Raw genomic sequence first — 16726 nt, forward strand, 5'->3', positions numbered from 1 at the left:
TAGAAAGTGCACATCAGAGTATGTGAGCAGAACAGACCACCAGCTATTAGTACTTCTCACTTAAAACATTCCTTAATCAGTCCGCTCTGGGTTTCTCCATCTCCTGCTTCTTTAAGGATTTGGATATTTCATGTAAAAACATTATTCTGTCATAATTTGCTCACCCTCATGTCATTCCAAACCAGAACATAAAAGGAAAACATAAAATATATATGTGTTAATATTCATGAAATTTTGATCCTTTTTGTGTTCGTCTTAAGAAAGTCATCCGGGTTTGGAACTACATGAGTTTTTTGTATTTTTTATTAAGAACACCTTGATGTCATTCTTTGAAATGTCAATAGACACAGTATTACCCAACTTTAAATTATTATTTTTATTTTTTCAAATGTGAAAGAAACATTTTATCTTGCTTTCTCAACACGTCATTTGTAATTCCATCTGTCATTCATGTTTGACTTAACTTTTGTATTTTTGATTATGGTTTTTCCAATAATAATTCACAAATTCATCTTTCATTTTGACTTCTTACATGGTGAATTTTTTGCTGACATGCGGAGTGAACACTCGTGCTCCAAATATAAAAAATAAAAGGCACCAGGAAAAATGTTGCATCTCTGCTGTCACTCTGTACTGATCACCTGCTCTGGTGCACATATACCCTGTTGAGTTCTCTTGAGTCACTTTCTCAACACAGATCCATTGAGGCTTGATTTTTCAAGTTTTTTAAGCCCTCACAGCTTTTGAAAGTTTAGCTGGAAGAGCTTGAGACACATTTCTTTGTTTTGCCAAAGCTCAATGCAAAGCTGGTGTTTTTGAGTAGCAGATTGAAAGATCACACATTTTGAACATGTGGAATGCGATACAATCCAAACAACAGTAATGGAATTGTGTTGCATAATATAATACGATTATGCATGGATTAAAGGATTTGATTCCTTCTGTAGGTGTTCGGTGGGGGAGATCACAGGTGCTATGAAAGATGTCTTTGGAGAGCACAAGGCCAGCACGCGCATGGTGAGTGGGGCGTACCGCAGCGAGTTTGGCGAGCATGAGGAGATTGTGCTGGCACACAACAGGTAGGCAAATTCCACCTGGAATTGAGTGGCACTTCATGGAATGCGAATACCCTTTCTAGAACAATACTTCTATCAGCAGTAGAGCAGGGGCAAAACATAGTTAAAACAAATTTTTTTATATCACAGTTCAAATCGCAATCTTAATATTTTTCAAAATAATTGCAATTACATGTTTTTTTGTCTAAATTGTTCAGGCCTAATCACTTGATTGCCCAGTTAACCTATGAGACCTTAACTTTTGCCAGTTTAACAGGTCAAAAGGGCCAATTCATTGAATATATTGTAATTTGGAGCATTAATAACAGTGTCTTCTTTAATTTTCTACTTAAAATCAGCTCATCTCTGACTCTGATCATTCTGAGAACTTCCTTTTGACCCTTATGATATCATTGCTATTATCATAATGCACCGAGCATAACTGGATTTGGCTTAGTCATTGAATTGATGATACTGTATATAAAGACAGCTGCTAGAGAAAAGATCTGAGATCTGGGTTTTCTGCAGACAGATTAAAGCATGTCTACCCTACCCCAATGTGCTCAGTCTGAAATATGAACTATATAAACATTTAAACAGTGAAAAAAAAGACAAAAGACAAACTAGCTCTGTTTCAAAACCTAGCGGGCTGCATACAGAGGCCGCAGTGTTTACCTTTTTGGGGGAATCAACCTACGATTTATGGTTGTGCACATTAAACTGTGAAAGAAGAAATGTATTTTAACATCTAAAAAAATTCCACTAGGGATGGGACGATATATATTGAATTTCGATATATCGCAAACCTAAAAAAGAACAAACCGAATCGTGGCATAACTTGATATTTCGAAATTTGCAACATTTTTTCCTGTCCATGTGATCATAAATGAAATCAAACATCATAATCTCTCTTTCGCCTGATATTACCCCTACTGCACTTTTTGCTACACTTTTTACAAGGTTCAGACAAGGTCCTTAAAGTGCTTGAATTTAGCTTTTAGAAATGTAAACACTGGAATACCTGGAAAATCGCCTTATTTTGCTTGAGATTAAAATGGATCGGTTCCTCCGTGTAATGTGTGTCCATCAAAGATGAGGCGACTCCACTTTCATTGAATAATGTGTGTTACCATCCTTTCTGGTCTTTATTCTATTTATAAATTTTAATCTCACTCAGCATGGATGCACTAACGAAGCTGAGAGATTCTCGTTCATGTTCTCTGAACCGGAACACTCTGAGGTGCTCAATGAACCCTTAAAGTGACAGTAACCTTTTAAGCGTTTCTATACAAATGAATGTAAACTCAATGTTGTTACTTGTAAATTGTACACATTTCAAACAGTGATGGCTCATATCATTGTATTATATACAATATCATTATATAATATTAATATAGTGTTGAATTTTTGTATTTTTACAAAGTTACATTTTGATTATAATAAAATAAAAATATACACTTTCACATACTTTTTTTAGGACAGGTTTGTTTATTTCTATTGCTTGTTCTGCACCCGATCAGCCTGAATGTATCCCACTAATTTTAAGAGCTTATTTGTTTGTGATCTTTTCTTATAGAAAAAGGTATATGAGCAACTCCTTATTATTTAAACTTTGAACACGTACTGTATATTGTGTATTTAATAACCTTTTTTATGAGAAACTATAATGAGGGGAAGAATTTATTATTAAGAAAATATTTTTTTTCATTAATTTAAGTGTTATTATATTGAATCGAGATTATATCAAATCGTGAACCTCATATTATACATCTAAACAAATCGTGAGATAACCATATGGTCCCATCCCTAAATTCCACCCATCTCATGCACTTCTAAATATCTCATTCAAAACTTTTGAATATCGTTGAAAGATTTTATGCCATGAACCTCACAAACTAGCGAATCCATTGACTAGTTCTTCCTCTTCCTGGTAAACACAACCTTTTTCAACCGAGTCTCATAGAATGAACGTTACTATAACTATCATTTTGCAAACTAAGTTTTACATGACTGATGCTCGAGCCCTACCAAGGATGCTCAAAACAAAAGTTAAAGTAAACGAAAGTGCCATAAAAATTACTCAAAATGACATGTTTGCTTCAGATAATGTGCTTTTCATGTCACATTTGCATTTTAAAGCACTTAACAGTTAGATTTATGCATTGGTTTTGTTCAGCTCTCATTTAAATTTTTGGACACTATTGGTTAGGTTTAGGCTAAATATTTAGGTTAGTGAGGTACACTTTGAACATTAAAACATCCATAGAACCTGACCCTGGAAATTGCATAAAGCCAGCCAACCATATTTAAGCTTACAAATTTGAGAAAGATCTTGCCATTTTTGTGTGCCATATGCATCATACAGCCTGTTTACAGATATGTGGGTACACTGACTGAGGCAGAGACTAGTTTCTAGTTTCTAGTATCTAGGATGTGTAACATGAATACTGTAATTTAAATGTGCTCTTGTGCATGCAACAGGGTCGTACAGTTTAAAAAGCATGAAGGAAGGAATCCACGTTTGCTCGTGGCCAAAATGGGGCAGGACGGTCATGATAGAGGGGCGAAGGTCATCGCCACTGGATTCGCAGACCTCGGCTTTGATGTAGATGTCGGCCCACTTTTCCAGGTACTGTATGTTGAACTGACAGCAATCGTAATTGGTGGTGCATCTGTACTTTTGGTTGATGTTTGTGTATTTGACTAGACTTTCACAAGTCTGTATAAAAATATCTCTCTTCTCTTAAAGTCATCCATGTGTAAAGATGATCATAAAGTCAACTCATGGATCAAATGGAGCTTTTGCTAATCTTACTTGTCCCCCACTGGGCCACATTTTTGCTCTCACCTTTTATAGCTGGAATCTATTAAGATGTCCTTTCTGAGCCAAATACAGTATATCAAAACATTGAATACACAGGTTCATCGGATTTAATGCATTACTCTGAGTTAAGCTACCATTACCTTCCTGTGTTTAAATTAAGAATAATCCTGTTCTCTCATTGTGCTTTGTCAGAGACGATTGCTATTTGAATGCATGGGAAACTTGAAAAAAAGAAATTGGCAAAAAGGGTGAAAATTTGATTTAATTGTGTGTATTTAGGATACATAAAATGATATTATGAAATTGTATTATGTTATAATGAATTAGCCTTAGCAAGACCAAGGAGTCTAAATGTGTCTTCACTGATTTTACCACAGAATTCTGGAAATAACACTCTGGTGGACATTTTTATGATTCCTGTTGCATGTACATACACCATTGAACATTGTTAGTTGAAAAATAAATAAAAAAATTGTGTGAAAATATTTTTAACAAGACTACTTTCGAACAGGGTACCAGCGGGTCTTAAAAAGGCTTGAATGTCCTTTTTTTTTTTTATAAATTAAGGCCATTATATGTCTTAAATTACAAGAAGTCTTGAATTTTGGGGTGTGAATAGAGGAGATGCTTAAAACGTCAGAATCATCTCTCTCTCTCTCTCTCTCTCTCTCTCTCTCTCTCTCTCTCTCCTGTGCATTTAGCAGTTTTAGAAGCACATTTTTACTGAATTTATGATGTTAATCAGAAATGTAAATGCCGTTATTCTGCGTCTCTGTAAGCGAGCGATGCGCTAACACTATTGCTCCTGCTTATAATCGACAAATCTGTAAACGTTGTAATTTGCAAGCGCTCGAGGTTGGAGCATCTTTTGACCCCTATCAAATCGTGGCGCTTCCTTATTTCACATCACCTTTGACAATAATTGTAAAGCTAACATAACTACTCAGCTGCAGAGTTACACCTGTTATATCTCTCATCTCCATCTCTCTAGATCTGAAATATACAGGTATTTTCTCTGCCATCTGAATCAATCAATTTCAAAAATGATAATAATATATAATGTTTTCAATATATATCATAACTAATTATGCAGCACAGTTCTCTTTCATAATTGAATCTGTTAACATTTTCAATATTGTCAAATTTAAATGGCCATTTTTAAGATAACTGACAAGTTCTGACTTTTACTTAAGATATTTCACACAAAAATGAAAATTGTCATCAATTACCTTCATGCTTTTGCAAACCTGTATGACTTACTTATTTCAGTGGCTATCAAAAGGAGATATTAGAGAGTTTCAGTCACCATTCACTTTCATTGAATAATAAAAAGATCATTCTTAACAGGAGATTGCGTAACATCTCCTTTTTTGGAAAACTCATACAGACTCGAGGGTGACCACTGATGACTGAAATTGTATTTTTAAATGAACTGCCCTTTAACTACATGTTAAAGTATTTGTTAAAGTTATCTGCCAAGAACAAAATCTATAAATGTTATTCAGCACATGCTAGACCTTATTCACATCAGCGCCTTATTTAATTTTTGACGAGAATGTCAACGAAACTGTGCGGGATTGACGTACAGTCTCTTCGATGGGCTGTTTTGCAGTTAAAAAATATTTTGGATCGTTCCTCAGACAAAACATTGGAAAAATATATTTTCAAGGACACTCAGTAGACAAAAATCGCCTTGTGTTGTGGAAAATCAGATGGGACCTAGGAGCTTTTTACAGATTTATAGCATGCATGCCATTTGAAGAGATGGTAAGTCTATCCCTCGCCTCATTTCCATTCCCATTAAAAATCAAATATGGCTCAACTGTGAATAAGGTCTATAAATCAATCCTCTTATTTACAAAAATGTCAGCGCAGGCTCAGTAAGTGGTGGCAGAGTGCCCACTGACTGTTGTGTTAGATTTGACAGATTAGATGATTAAACGAAAGTAAGACACAAAACCATCATATATACAAACATATTATTAGCGCTACAAGTACAATTATGAAATTAGTCAATAACAGACATGTAATCATGTTTGCTATACATTTTTGGTGCAAAGTTGTGAGTTGAAATGATCTCCTCGTCAGCTCTGTTGATGGCTTGAAGCCACAGCAGTCAATAAGAGCCCTCAAAATCATTTTTCAACAACGTAATCTAATAAAAGTTGACTTTTTTACACATGGTTTTTGCCACCACTTCCGAGTTTGGCATAAGCGGCGACATTGCCAAAGCATTGGTTTATTGCATCACGTCTTGCTGGAAAGCAAGTGACTAAAGAGAAGGGTCACAGTTTTCTTAATGAATTCATTTAGAGTTTGAATGTTGTATTAACCTATTTAAAAAGAGTAAACGCATAAATGCACAATAAAATATAAAACAACATCTAGAGTCATGCAAGTAGCCTCAGTGGTTTTGTATTTACCAGCTAATTAATTATTTAATGTGGGTTTTTTATTATTTGGCCTTAAAAGTCTTAAGAAGTCTTAAATTCTATCGAACCTGCAGAAACCCTGTAGAAATTCACACTGCTAGAGGTGCCCAAAGTTGAAGAAATGCTTTGCAATTTTATTAATCTATATATATATATATTGAAAGTATAAGCAATTAAAAGTAGGAAATTATTCTGAGCATTTCAATATTTAAGTAAGAAAAAGTAAAAACTTTCTATCAAGGTAGAACAGTATACAGTACTGCAATAAACAATGATAAATGCCAGTGTCTTTATACACACAAAACTAATGAATAGAAAGAATACACATACTACACATGGCAAGTAATAACTATAACAAGTACCGAGTTAAATTCATTTGCTTTAAGTGTCTTTGTCAAGGGCTTGATGATGGAAGTTCATTAGTTCATCATCAGATTTGAACAAACCTTGATTTATTACATGATTGCCCAGTGGGTCAGGTATCTCTGCGTTTAAGAATCACAATCTGATGCTTGTATTATCTGATGTCTTTATCCCATTGGGGGTGTTTCCATGACAACAGACCCCGATAGAGGTTGCCCAGCAAGCTGTGGATGCAGACGTGCACAGTGTAGGGGTCAGCACGCTCGCAGCAGGACACAAGACCCTGGTACCCGAGCTCATCAAAGAGCTGCGGAACCTCAACCGGCCTGATATCCTGGTCATCTGCGGAGGGGTCATACCACCACAGGTAACAACTGACACCACACAGACACACAGACAAGCAGAATGACAGAGAAGTGTAGATCTAAGCTCTGTTCTAAACCCTAGAGAGCTGCCAGCTGTCTACTTTGTATTGCCTACATAGGCAGCTGTGTTTTTAGAGATCATTCTCACAGGACACGTTATTGCGTTAAAAACAGCTAATGCAACAGGACTGAAAGGAAGGCATGTTTATTGATGTATTCATTACCAAATACCATTGCTAATATAAACTTGTTACTTTTGTCCATATGTAAATATGCTTATTCAGCCCCCAGATGTCAACAACGTGCTCCACACAAAAAGCACTGCTTGCGTGATATTTACGAGAGACTTGACTCTAGTTAAAATAGAGTTTGACATTGAAGACGCAATACACATAACTCAGTTATTGAGTAATGTTTTCATTAGATTGAGCTTTGTTTTTTTTCACTCTATACTTTTTAGTATTGAATGAGTTAGTATATTTATAGCTGCCTTTACTCATCATAATTCTTTGGTGCGTTTTCCCTGGAAAATAAAAAGAAAGAGTTTTAAATGTGCACATCTGCTACATGTTAATTTAGTCAACATTCAAAAGTACACTAGCATATAGATGAACTCAAAGAGAACAGATTTGGACCAAAATCGACACAACTTTAATTTTGATATCATGGAGTCTTTAAAGCTGCACTATGTAAGATTTTTTTGGTTAAAAATGAAAAAATTGCCATTATTGATTGAGTACAATGTCCTTACCTTTCCCTGATTCACTACTTTAAGCCTTTAAAAATGATTTGTATTTTGAGCTATCGGGTTCGATTTGGCGCGAAATGGCTGGCTTATGATTTTCATCCTTGCGTCATTACATCATGGCTGCACATACAGGAAAGTAGTACCGGCTGTCTCATGTCCTGAATGGAGAAACAAACTATGCTGTTCAGCTCATTCCGTAACACTCAAACAGTTCAGGACAGCATCGTTCCAGTCTAGATGGATGTTTATCTGTTATCCATTTGGCGAAGTTGTTTACCTGCTATAATGCTTTTGGATATGTTTTCTGGTTTACAATAAGGTTCCATTTGCTAACATTAGTTAATGCTTTAGGTATCATGAATAAACAGTTACCAATATGTTTTCTCAGTGTTGACCCTTGTTCTTCATAACCTCTGCAATTCGCTCTGGCATGCTAGATATCAGTTTCTGGGCCAAATCCTGATTGATGGCCATCCATTCTTGCTTTATTAGTGCTCGGAGTCGATCACAATTTGTGGACTTCTGCTTGTCCACTCGCCTTTTGAGGATTGACTACAGGTTCTCTATGGGATTAAGATCCGGGGAGTTGCCTGACCACGGATCCAAAACTTCAATGTAATGATCTCCGAGCCACTTCATTATCACTCTTGCCTTCTGACATGGTGCTCAATCATGCTGGAAAATGCACGCATCATCACCAAATTGCTCCTGGATTGTTGGGAGAAGTTGTTCTTGCAGGACATTTTGATATCATTCTTTATTCATGGCAGTGTTTTTGGGCAGAATTGTGAGAGAGCCCACTCCCTTGGATGAAAAGCAACCCCACACATGGATGGTATCAGGATGCTTCACTATTGGCACGACACAGGACTCATGGTAGCGTTCACCTTTTCTTCTCCAGACTATCGATTTTCCAGATGTCTCGAAGAGTCGGACGGGGGCTTCATCAGAGAAAATAACTTTGCACTAGCCTTCTGCTGTCCAATCCTTGTACTTCCTGGAGAATTTCAGTCTGTCCTTGATGATTTTCTTGGAGAGAAGTGGCTTTTTTGCTGCCGCTTCTTGACACCAGGCCATTGTCCAAAAGTCTTTGCCTCACTGGCACTCACACCAACCTGCTGCCAGTATTGAGTAAGCTCTGCACTGGTGGTGACACGATTCCCTAGCTGACTCCTCAGGAGACGGTCCTGGTGCTTGCTGGACACTCTGGGACATCCTGAAGCCTTCTTCACTGCAGTTGAACCTCTCTCCTTGAAGTTTTTGATGATCCGGTAAATGGTTCTTTCAGGTGCAATATTCTTTGCAGCAATTTCCTTGCATGTGAGGCCATTTTGATGCAAATTGATGATGGCTGCACGTCTTTCTTTAGAGGTAACTATTGTGAACAAGAACACAATGATTGGAAGCACTTCTTCCCTTGATTTCACCTGACTAGTAGTCGTTCACACTTTCCCAGGTGCTGCTGATATGATTGGTGAAATGATGTTAGCTGGTCATTTTGTGCCAGGGCCAAAAAATAAGTGAAATTTGGTTTTTTGTGATAGTAAATTTTTTTGGCCAATTAAGCTTTTTGCAATTATTTAAAATGCATCTGATCACTCTGCACAATAATCTAGAAACAGTGTGAATCAACACCACTATACTTTTGGCCACGGCTGTAGTATAAAAATTATTATTATTATTGAAGGTCACTAGAGAGCACAAAGTTACATAGCGTAGCTTTAAAATGCATAATAAGTAGGAAGCTTAGTAGGTTTTGGAACAGAGCTCTAGTAAGAAAGACTTCCTTACATAATTTTGTGCTTTGCATTATGGCCGACATTGTTAAAGCAATATTTTTATTTAAAATATTTATTTTATATATTTTATGGCCAGAGAAATTCAGTCACCATATAAAGCTATTTTATCTACATTGTGTTTTTAGGGACAGGAAGGTCAGCACTCTGGATTATGTTTTTGTAAACATTAGGGAATGCAAATGCTTATACATGCTCCCTGCTTATCAGAGCTGAGGTGTAGACATCTATTTAGAGCTATGATGTTTATCAAAAGGTACTAATTCTATGTTTTGAAATGGCAAAATTCAAACATAAAAAGCTGTCCAGAACCTAATCATAATTGTTTGACATACAAAAATTATTTAGATTAGACTTGACTAGACTCAAATAATTCATAATGTGCAAGGTAAAGATAAGAAACAGGAATTGTAATGCCTGACACATATCAAGCTTTTCACCTATATGAATCATTAAATCTTTAAATTGGCACAAAAGGTCAGATTAGTCATGAAAGGCCATGCATTATAGTGATTTTACCATGGTAAGGGGTCTTGGTACATTAATTACATAAATGATGTAGGATAAGCAATTCATCTTTAGGAGACCGAAAAACAAAAAGTGCAGCATAACAATGTTTTAATTGCATTAAAAAATGTACTAGCCAAGACAGAGATTAGAGTGCAACAATAATGTTTTTATTATTATCAAAGAGTGTAGGATCAAGTGCTCATGAAAATGTTGAGAATTTAGTCATTTTTCTCAAGTCTGCTTCACAGATGGAGTTGGGAAGATCATTCCTCCATCAAAGTACAGTGTAGCCAAAAGTTCGGAAAAGTGATTTGGTGCCTCTATGTTGGTACCATAAGGCATTGCTCATTAGCAGACTGCAGCCTGGGAAAGTAGCTCTGCAGGAATGCTTGTAGGTAAGCAGGCGCAGACAGTTCTGGTTGCCAGCTTTTAGAGCCTTCAACTTGATACGTGCTGCAACCGGCAGTCAGTGAAAAGAGACAAGGAGTGTGTAGCATGCATTCTCATGAGTTCATTGAAGACCAGCCATTCTGCTGCATTCTGGATAATTTGCAGAGGCCTAATTGCGCTTACAGGAAGGCTGACATTCCTGTAATTACAGGGCATTACCGTACCGAGCATTACAGTAGTCCAGTCTAGATATGACAAGAAGCTGAACAAGGAGTTGTGAGGCATGTTCAGTGAGGACGCGTCTTATTTTCCTAATGTTGTAGAGTGCCAATCTACATTATCAGGCTGTTTTTGAGATGTGATCAGTGAAGTTGAGTTGGTTGTCTATGGTCACCCTTAGGTTTCTTCCGTTTTTCGATGGAGTAATTGTAGATAAACCCAGCTGAATGGTTATGTTGTGCTCAACAGCTGGAAGGTCTGGAAAGACGAGGAGCTCTGTCTTCGCTAGGTTGAGTTGAAGGTGGCGTTCATTCATCTAGGCAGTGATATCTGCTAGGCAGGTCGAGATCCAAGCAATCACTGTGAGGTCATCAGGCTGGGAAGTCAGGTAGAGCTGCGTTTCTTCAGCATAGCAGTGGTAAGATAGCCTGTGTGCTTGAATGATGCATCCCAGTGATGTTGTGTATTTAGAGAAGAGAAATGGGCCAAGCACTGAGCCCTGAGGTACCACTGTAAGTAGCTGATGTGACTTGGACAGACCACCTGTCCAGGCTGCCTTGAAAGAGTAGAGTAGGTTGATGGCTAAGCAGCAAAACTATCAAAGATCATTCAATAAATGGTGCGACACCTGCCACATTCATTTAGAATTCAATTAATATGCAGACATAGGTGGGTAAAGACAGACTATTTCACAACAACAATGTAAAGATCAAAGATCATTAAATGAACAATACACTTGCCACATTAATATACAATTCAATGTTTACTGGTATAAATCTGCTTTTTAATTTTTTTTTAACAATAAACAATATACAGTCACTAATAGAGCACATCAGTCTGGTTAAGAAAGAAAAAAACTATTAATTTTGTTCATAGAATAATTTTTACGAAAACTATTAAACCTTTAAAGACAGCCCAATGGTGACTTTAGTGGTTTTTAATCAATGATATGTTTATGTTGATGCCACCAGTCTGTTATTTAAAAAAAAATACAATCTTTAAAAATGGTTTAATAGTGGATTTTCTGTTAAAGAAAAACACTACCCAAGCGCTCCATTGACAGCTTCAAATGTGATTCATCCATTCAGATTTAAGAGTCAGAACTATTGCTTATTGTATGAAGCGTAATATTCTTGACAGCTATGTGCATTCTGCATTAATTTATTTAATTGGATGAAATGGTACAAAATTTGAAATAATGTCAAGGAGCTGTAGATATTTGTTCAAAGCAGGAAAATCCCAAATCAAACATTTAGCATCAGACCTAATACTAATACTCGGTTATTTTAAATTGGCTGATTATTAATTCATACATCTTCATTTGTGCTTATTCAGATCAAATAACTGTAGCTTAAACCCAAGTTGAATTCAAACACATGTAAACATGCCAGCTGTTCCATCTTTATTCTTTTACTTTTCAACCAGAAGGATGTGTTTTCTCTCCCAGCAGAATGCAAATTGATTTGCATCCTTTTTCCAGACTGGAGATTCGTTCAGATATGCGTAGAACACAGTGCTTGGTTTCATTGGGGCATAATTAGGATCTTTGTAAGGTCAATTTACACATTCCAACATAATGATCTAGATACTACATACGGGTAGTATAGCAACATGTATTCACACAATTAGACTGACGTGGCAAAGCATAATTACAAACATCCTTCTAACAGCACCCACACATGATGGAAAATAGACAGTACCAATTAGGGCTGAGCTATTTATTGATTACTGATAAAATATTTGCATCGATTTGGCCATGAAGTTTCTGACAGTGTTTTTAGACTAGTTTTGGTCATCCTTCCTTGTCTCACAAGTATGAGATGTTTCATGGAGTTTCTGCTTTTAACTTGAGAAGCAAAAATGGCAGCAGAGTTTGGCAAGTTTGATTCATTTGTCTGTGAATCGGTTCAGTTCAGATTTAATTAGTTATTTGCATCATCACTCAAATGTTCAGCTCTGAAAATTCATCTCTAGATTTTTGTTATTTTTGTTATTTTTTTTTTTTAATTTTGGCATTTGACTGTGTGCTTTATTTTTTACTCTGATACAGCACATTCTCTCCATTTAAGTCTATGTTTAGTTGCGCTGAGGTATGGAAGCTTTCAAAAGTTGGTATTTCTCTTTGGCTTACCATTTAACCGACCTCTTCCCAGAGTACCATTACATGATTATTGAGTGTTATCGGATGGATGAGCCGCATGTTGTGAGTGCAAATTAGTGGAGGTGAAATCTGCAGTAATTGAAACAGACATGAAAATCCATGACTCAACCATCTTGTTTGTGTAATCCATTTGAGGATACAGAGGCAGGTAAAATATACACAGAATTGAGCTCTTTTTTTTAAAACTGTCATTACAAACCCGTATGACTTTATGCAGCACAAAAAAAAGCATTTGAATGAATATACAGGTAAGATCTTTTCAATTAAATGTCAATTGATTGTGAATAATTTTAAAGCTTTAAAAAGACCGGAAACCTGTGTAGCTCAGCGAGTAAAGACGCTAAATACCACCCCTGGAGTCACGAGTTCAAATCCAGGGCGTGCTGAGTGACGCCAGCCAGGTCTCCTAAGCAACCAAATTTTCCCAGTTGCTAGGGAGGGTAGAGTCACATGAAGTAACCATCTCGTGGTTGCTATAATGTGGTTCTCGCTCTTGGTGAGGCGCTTGGTGAGTTGGGTGTGGATGCCACGGAGAATAGCGTGAAGCCTCCACGGGCGCTATGTCTCTTTGGTAACGCGCTCAACAAGCCACGCGATAAGATGCGCAGATTGATGGTCTCAGATGAGTAAGCAACTGAGATTCGTCCTCCGCCACGCGGATTGAGGTGTGTCACTACGCCACCATGGGGACTTAGAGTGCATTGGGAATTAGGAGTTCCAAATTGGGGAGAAAACGGGAGGGAAAAAAAAAGCTTTAAAAATACCTAAAATATGGTGGCTCATGCATTATATTCAAGGTCTTTGGAAGGCATACAATTCCAAGTTTTGGTGAGAAACAACACAACATTTAAGTATATTTTCCAGTAAAAATCTTGAAGTAATCAAAAAAATACAGACTTGGATATTCATTACACATTTCCTTTTTGTGTTCCGCATAAGAAAGTAAGTCATATGGGCTTAGAACAACATGAGGGTAAGTTGGGTGAACTATCCTTTTAAAGACCCCATGAAAAGATAGCTACTGCAAGAACACCTCTGGCTGTCCCATTTTGCATTGAACGAATAGTGTATTTCTGTTTGAAATAACAGTTTTTCTGACAGTGATTGACATTTTTATCTATAAGGAACCTAATTGGTTTCAGACAATTCATTATATTCATTATGAGCTTCCAAGCACACTTTATGTGCTCTGTACATAATGTGTTTACTAATCATTAATGGACTTGAAAGCTAAATGTTTGATTACAGATGGCAAATAAGGCTAGTCGTGGTGCATTTTCATGTGGAATAAGTTCATGAAACTCTCTTTTCAGGACTATGACTTACTCTTTGAGAGCGGTGTCAGCTGTATCTTCGGCCCAGGAACCAGAATTCCTCAAGCAGCTGTGGAAGTTATCGACAAAATCGAAAAAAGCCTGGAGAAGAACCGACAGGCCATGTAACCACAGAACAATCTGACTTTATTTGCCAGTGTGTGTTATGCACTAACTAAAATCTTAAAATGATCACTTCTTAGCCTTTAGGCTAAGATCAAGTGCAGCACAGTGATTCAATGTGTTATTGGCTGAGAATAATTAATTAGAAAGCCTTTTGGTAGTCCAACAGTGATTGTAGCATGATGTCATCAAAGTTAAATAAATGACTCACACAGTTGTTATTTTTCTGATTGAAAAAGTGCAAAAGCAGTCATTGGTTTTGTCTAGACCTTGTATACTTTGAAATTATGCATTTAAATGTCACAAATCAAACACAAGCCCATTTTTACACCAACCTATAATATTTTACATTTGTGTTATTGGTTTTTTACAGTTCTTAAAACAAGATGTTAATATCAAGTACCTTATTTTTGAGAACCAATTTGGACTGTTATTTAGTCTATTTTTGTGCCATTATTGAAAGCAGTTCCAAATGAAGTCGAGACGGTCTGGAAAGCTGCAAACACAGACAAGAAAAGTTATACAAACAGTGAAGTGTCTCAGTGCTGTTATATTAAAATATATCAGATTAGAAAACCAGAACTGTTTAATAAGATAATTTATAAATGCACTTATTGTGATCTTTCTCATCGGAGTAAGAACCTTATATAACCACAGTTGATTTTTAAACATAATCAGTAATACTTTCTTCAACATTGTAAGCACATTAATGTAATAACTCGGGATAATGCATCTCATGTAGAGAAGCCTCTTTCTCTCTGCTTGGATTGGCTTGTCATGGCTTCTGGATATTCTATCCATGATCTCACTGTTATCTGCGGCCATCTGTTTCAGCTTTCTGTTTTTGGATGTTGAAATCAGTATGATTGTTTTCTGTGCTGACAAAGTGCTGCTGCTGTCTTTGGTGATGTGGAAGTGAGCGGCCATATTTGCTTTTTGTGATTTGTCAGGTTTTATTATGTTAAAGTTCTGTGGTGCACCAATGAGCCATTTTAGATAGATTAGCAATCCTACACAGTAATCTCAACAGTATGAGTAAGAATTTGCACCCTATGGATGCAGTTTGTTAGCTTTTCCTTCCTTGGAAGTATTTTTCAAGATAAAAATATTTCAAGGGTCCATTTAGTACCCTATTAGTGGAAAGTGCCGAAATTCCCGAGTTATTACATTAATGTGCTTACAATGTTGAACAAAGTATTACTGATTATGTTTAAAAATCACCAAATTCAACATACATAACCTAAACAAACAATACAGATAGTGTGAACTCAATGAACTTGATGGACACTATTCCGAGCTCTCTCTTCATATTACCCCTGAGCTAATGACCTCCTGCCAGTGCATTTATCCCCCATGTAGCGTTTGTCTGCTTCATCTGTGTCCTCCCAAGAAAACAAGCCTCTAACTTCATTTTCCAAATAAACATGGAGAGGACATGACAGGAAATGTGATACACTCTGACGTTTCATCTGCATGCATGGTCGCGTGTGAGCTTTGTTGAAGCTGTCGAGAAAATTTGAGAAGTCACCCCTGCTGTGGGCCTGTTTATGTTGTTGACAGGTTTATGCAACGATTTATCGAATTGTCACTTTGCAAGGGAATATACAGTATATTTCCCTCCAAAGTGAGCAAGTAATAATGCTGTATTTTAATGGTATTCCAAGGTACTTCAAAGAATACCATAGCTCTACCACGGTACATGTACTTTCAAGATATGGTAACATGTTACTTTTTCATGCACTGTTTTCATATGCTTTTGTTTGTGCAGCAGGTAAAGAAATTTCCAGAGTCATTAAAAAATTGCACATGCAGCTGTTGAAATTAATAAAGATTTTTTTCGTTGTTGGTGATATGATGTTGGGCTGATTTCAGTTGTTTGAAGGTAAATGTCATCCAGCCCATCCAACATTCCAAATTTTGCTGCAGGTTTCTGGTGAAATGAACACTAGAGGCGCTTCAACAAATGTGCATTTTATTCACTTTCACATAAATCACGAGTTCACCGGCTGATTTTGACTTTATAAACACTTTTTTTCGCATGATAATTCACACACTGCTATGATACGATATTGAAACTTACTATAAAGCATCATTTGAAAAATGTGCCAGAATGTTGGACTAATCATACAAGCAAGTTGACACGTGAAAGGAATCTCATAGAAGCGACCCGAGGGGGTAATATGGTGGAGTAGTCATGTTTCTGTTGAGCTACATGTTTCTGCGGAGCTCTTTGATTTGGACATTTTCAGACTGAGCATTCTTCCTTGGATGACCACAGAGTTGTGCGTGCAAACACCTCTTAAAATGGCGGATGTATCGTTGGCTGCTGGCGAAATAACTTCCTGTATAATTGCAAATGGTATCAGATCTTCTAAATTATTTTTGTCTCGAGGTACTAGACAAAGATGCTGGCTGTCACCGTTATTG

The 16726-nt window shown here is 36.8% G+C and overlaps 1 protein-coding gene across 2 annotated transcripts in view; it reads left to right on the forward strand.

Annotated features, from left to right (window-relative positions):
• Positions 1 to 16134, forward strand: part of mmut (methylmalonyl CoA mutase) — a 48239-nt gene extending 32105 nt beyond the window's left edge. For both annotated transcript variants that reach the window (XM_052099269.1, XM_052099268.1), the window contains exons 10-13: positions 948 to 1079; positions 3537 to 3684; positions 6874 to 7041; positions 14177 to 16134. In XM_052099269.1, the coding sequence (XP_051955229.1) occupies positions 948 to 1079; positions 3537 to 3684; positions 6874 to 7041; positions 14177 to 14305 (577 nt within the window). In that variant the 3' untranslated portion in view covers positions 14306 to 16134. The remainder of the gene's footprint in view (positions 1 to 947; positions 1080 to 3536; positions 3685 to 6873; positions 7042 to 14176) is intronic.
• The last annotated feature ends 592 nt before the right edge of the window (positions 16135 to 16726 follow it).

The sequence above is a fragment of the Xyrauchen texanus genome, chromosome 30 (assembly GCF_025860055.1).
Source record: "Xyrauchen texanus isolate HMW12.3.18 chromosome 30, RBS_HiC_50CHRs, whole genome shotgun sequence".
In the NCBI taxonomy this organism is placed as follows: Eukaryota; Metazoa; Chordata; class Actinopteri; order Cypriniformes; family Catostomidae; genus Xyrauchen; species Xyrauchen texanus.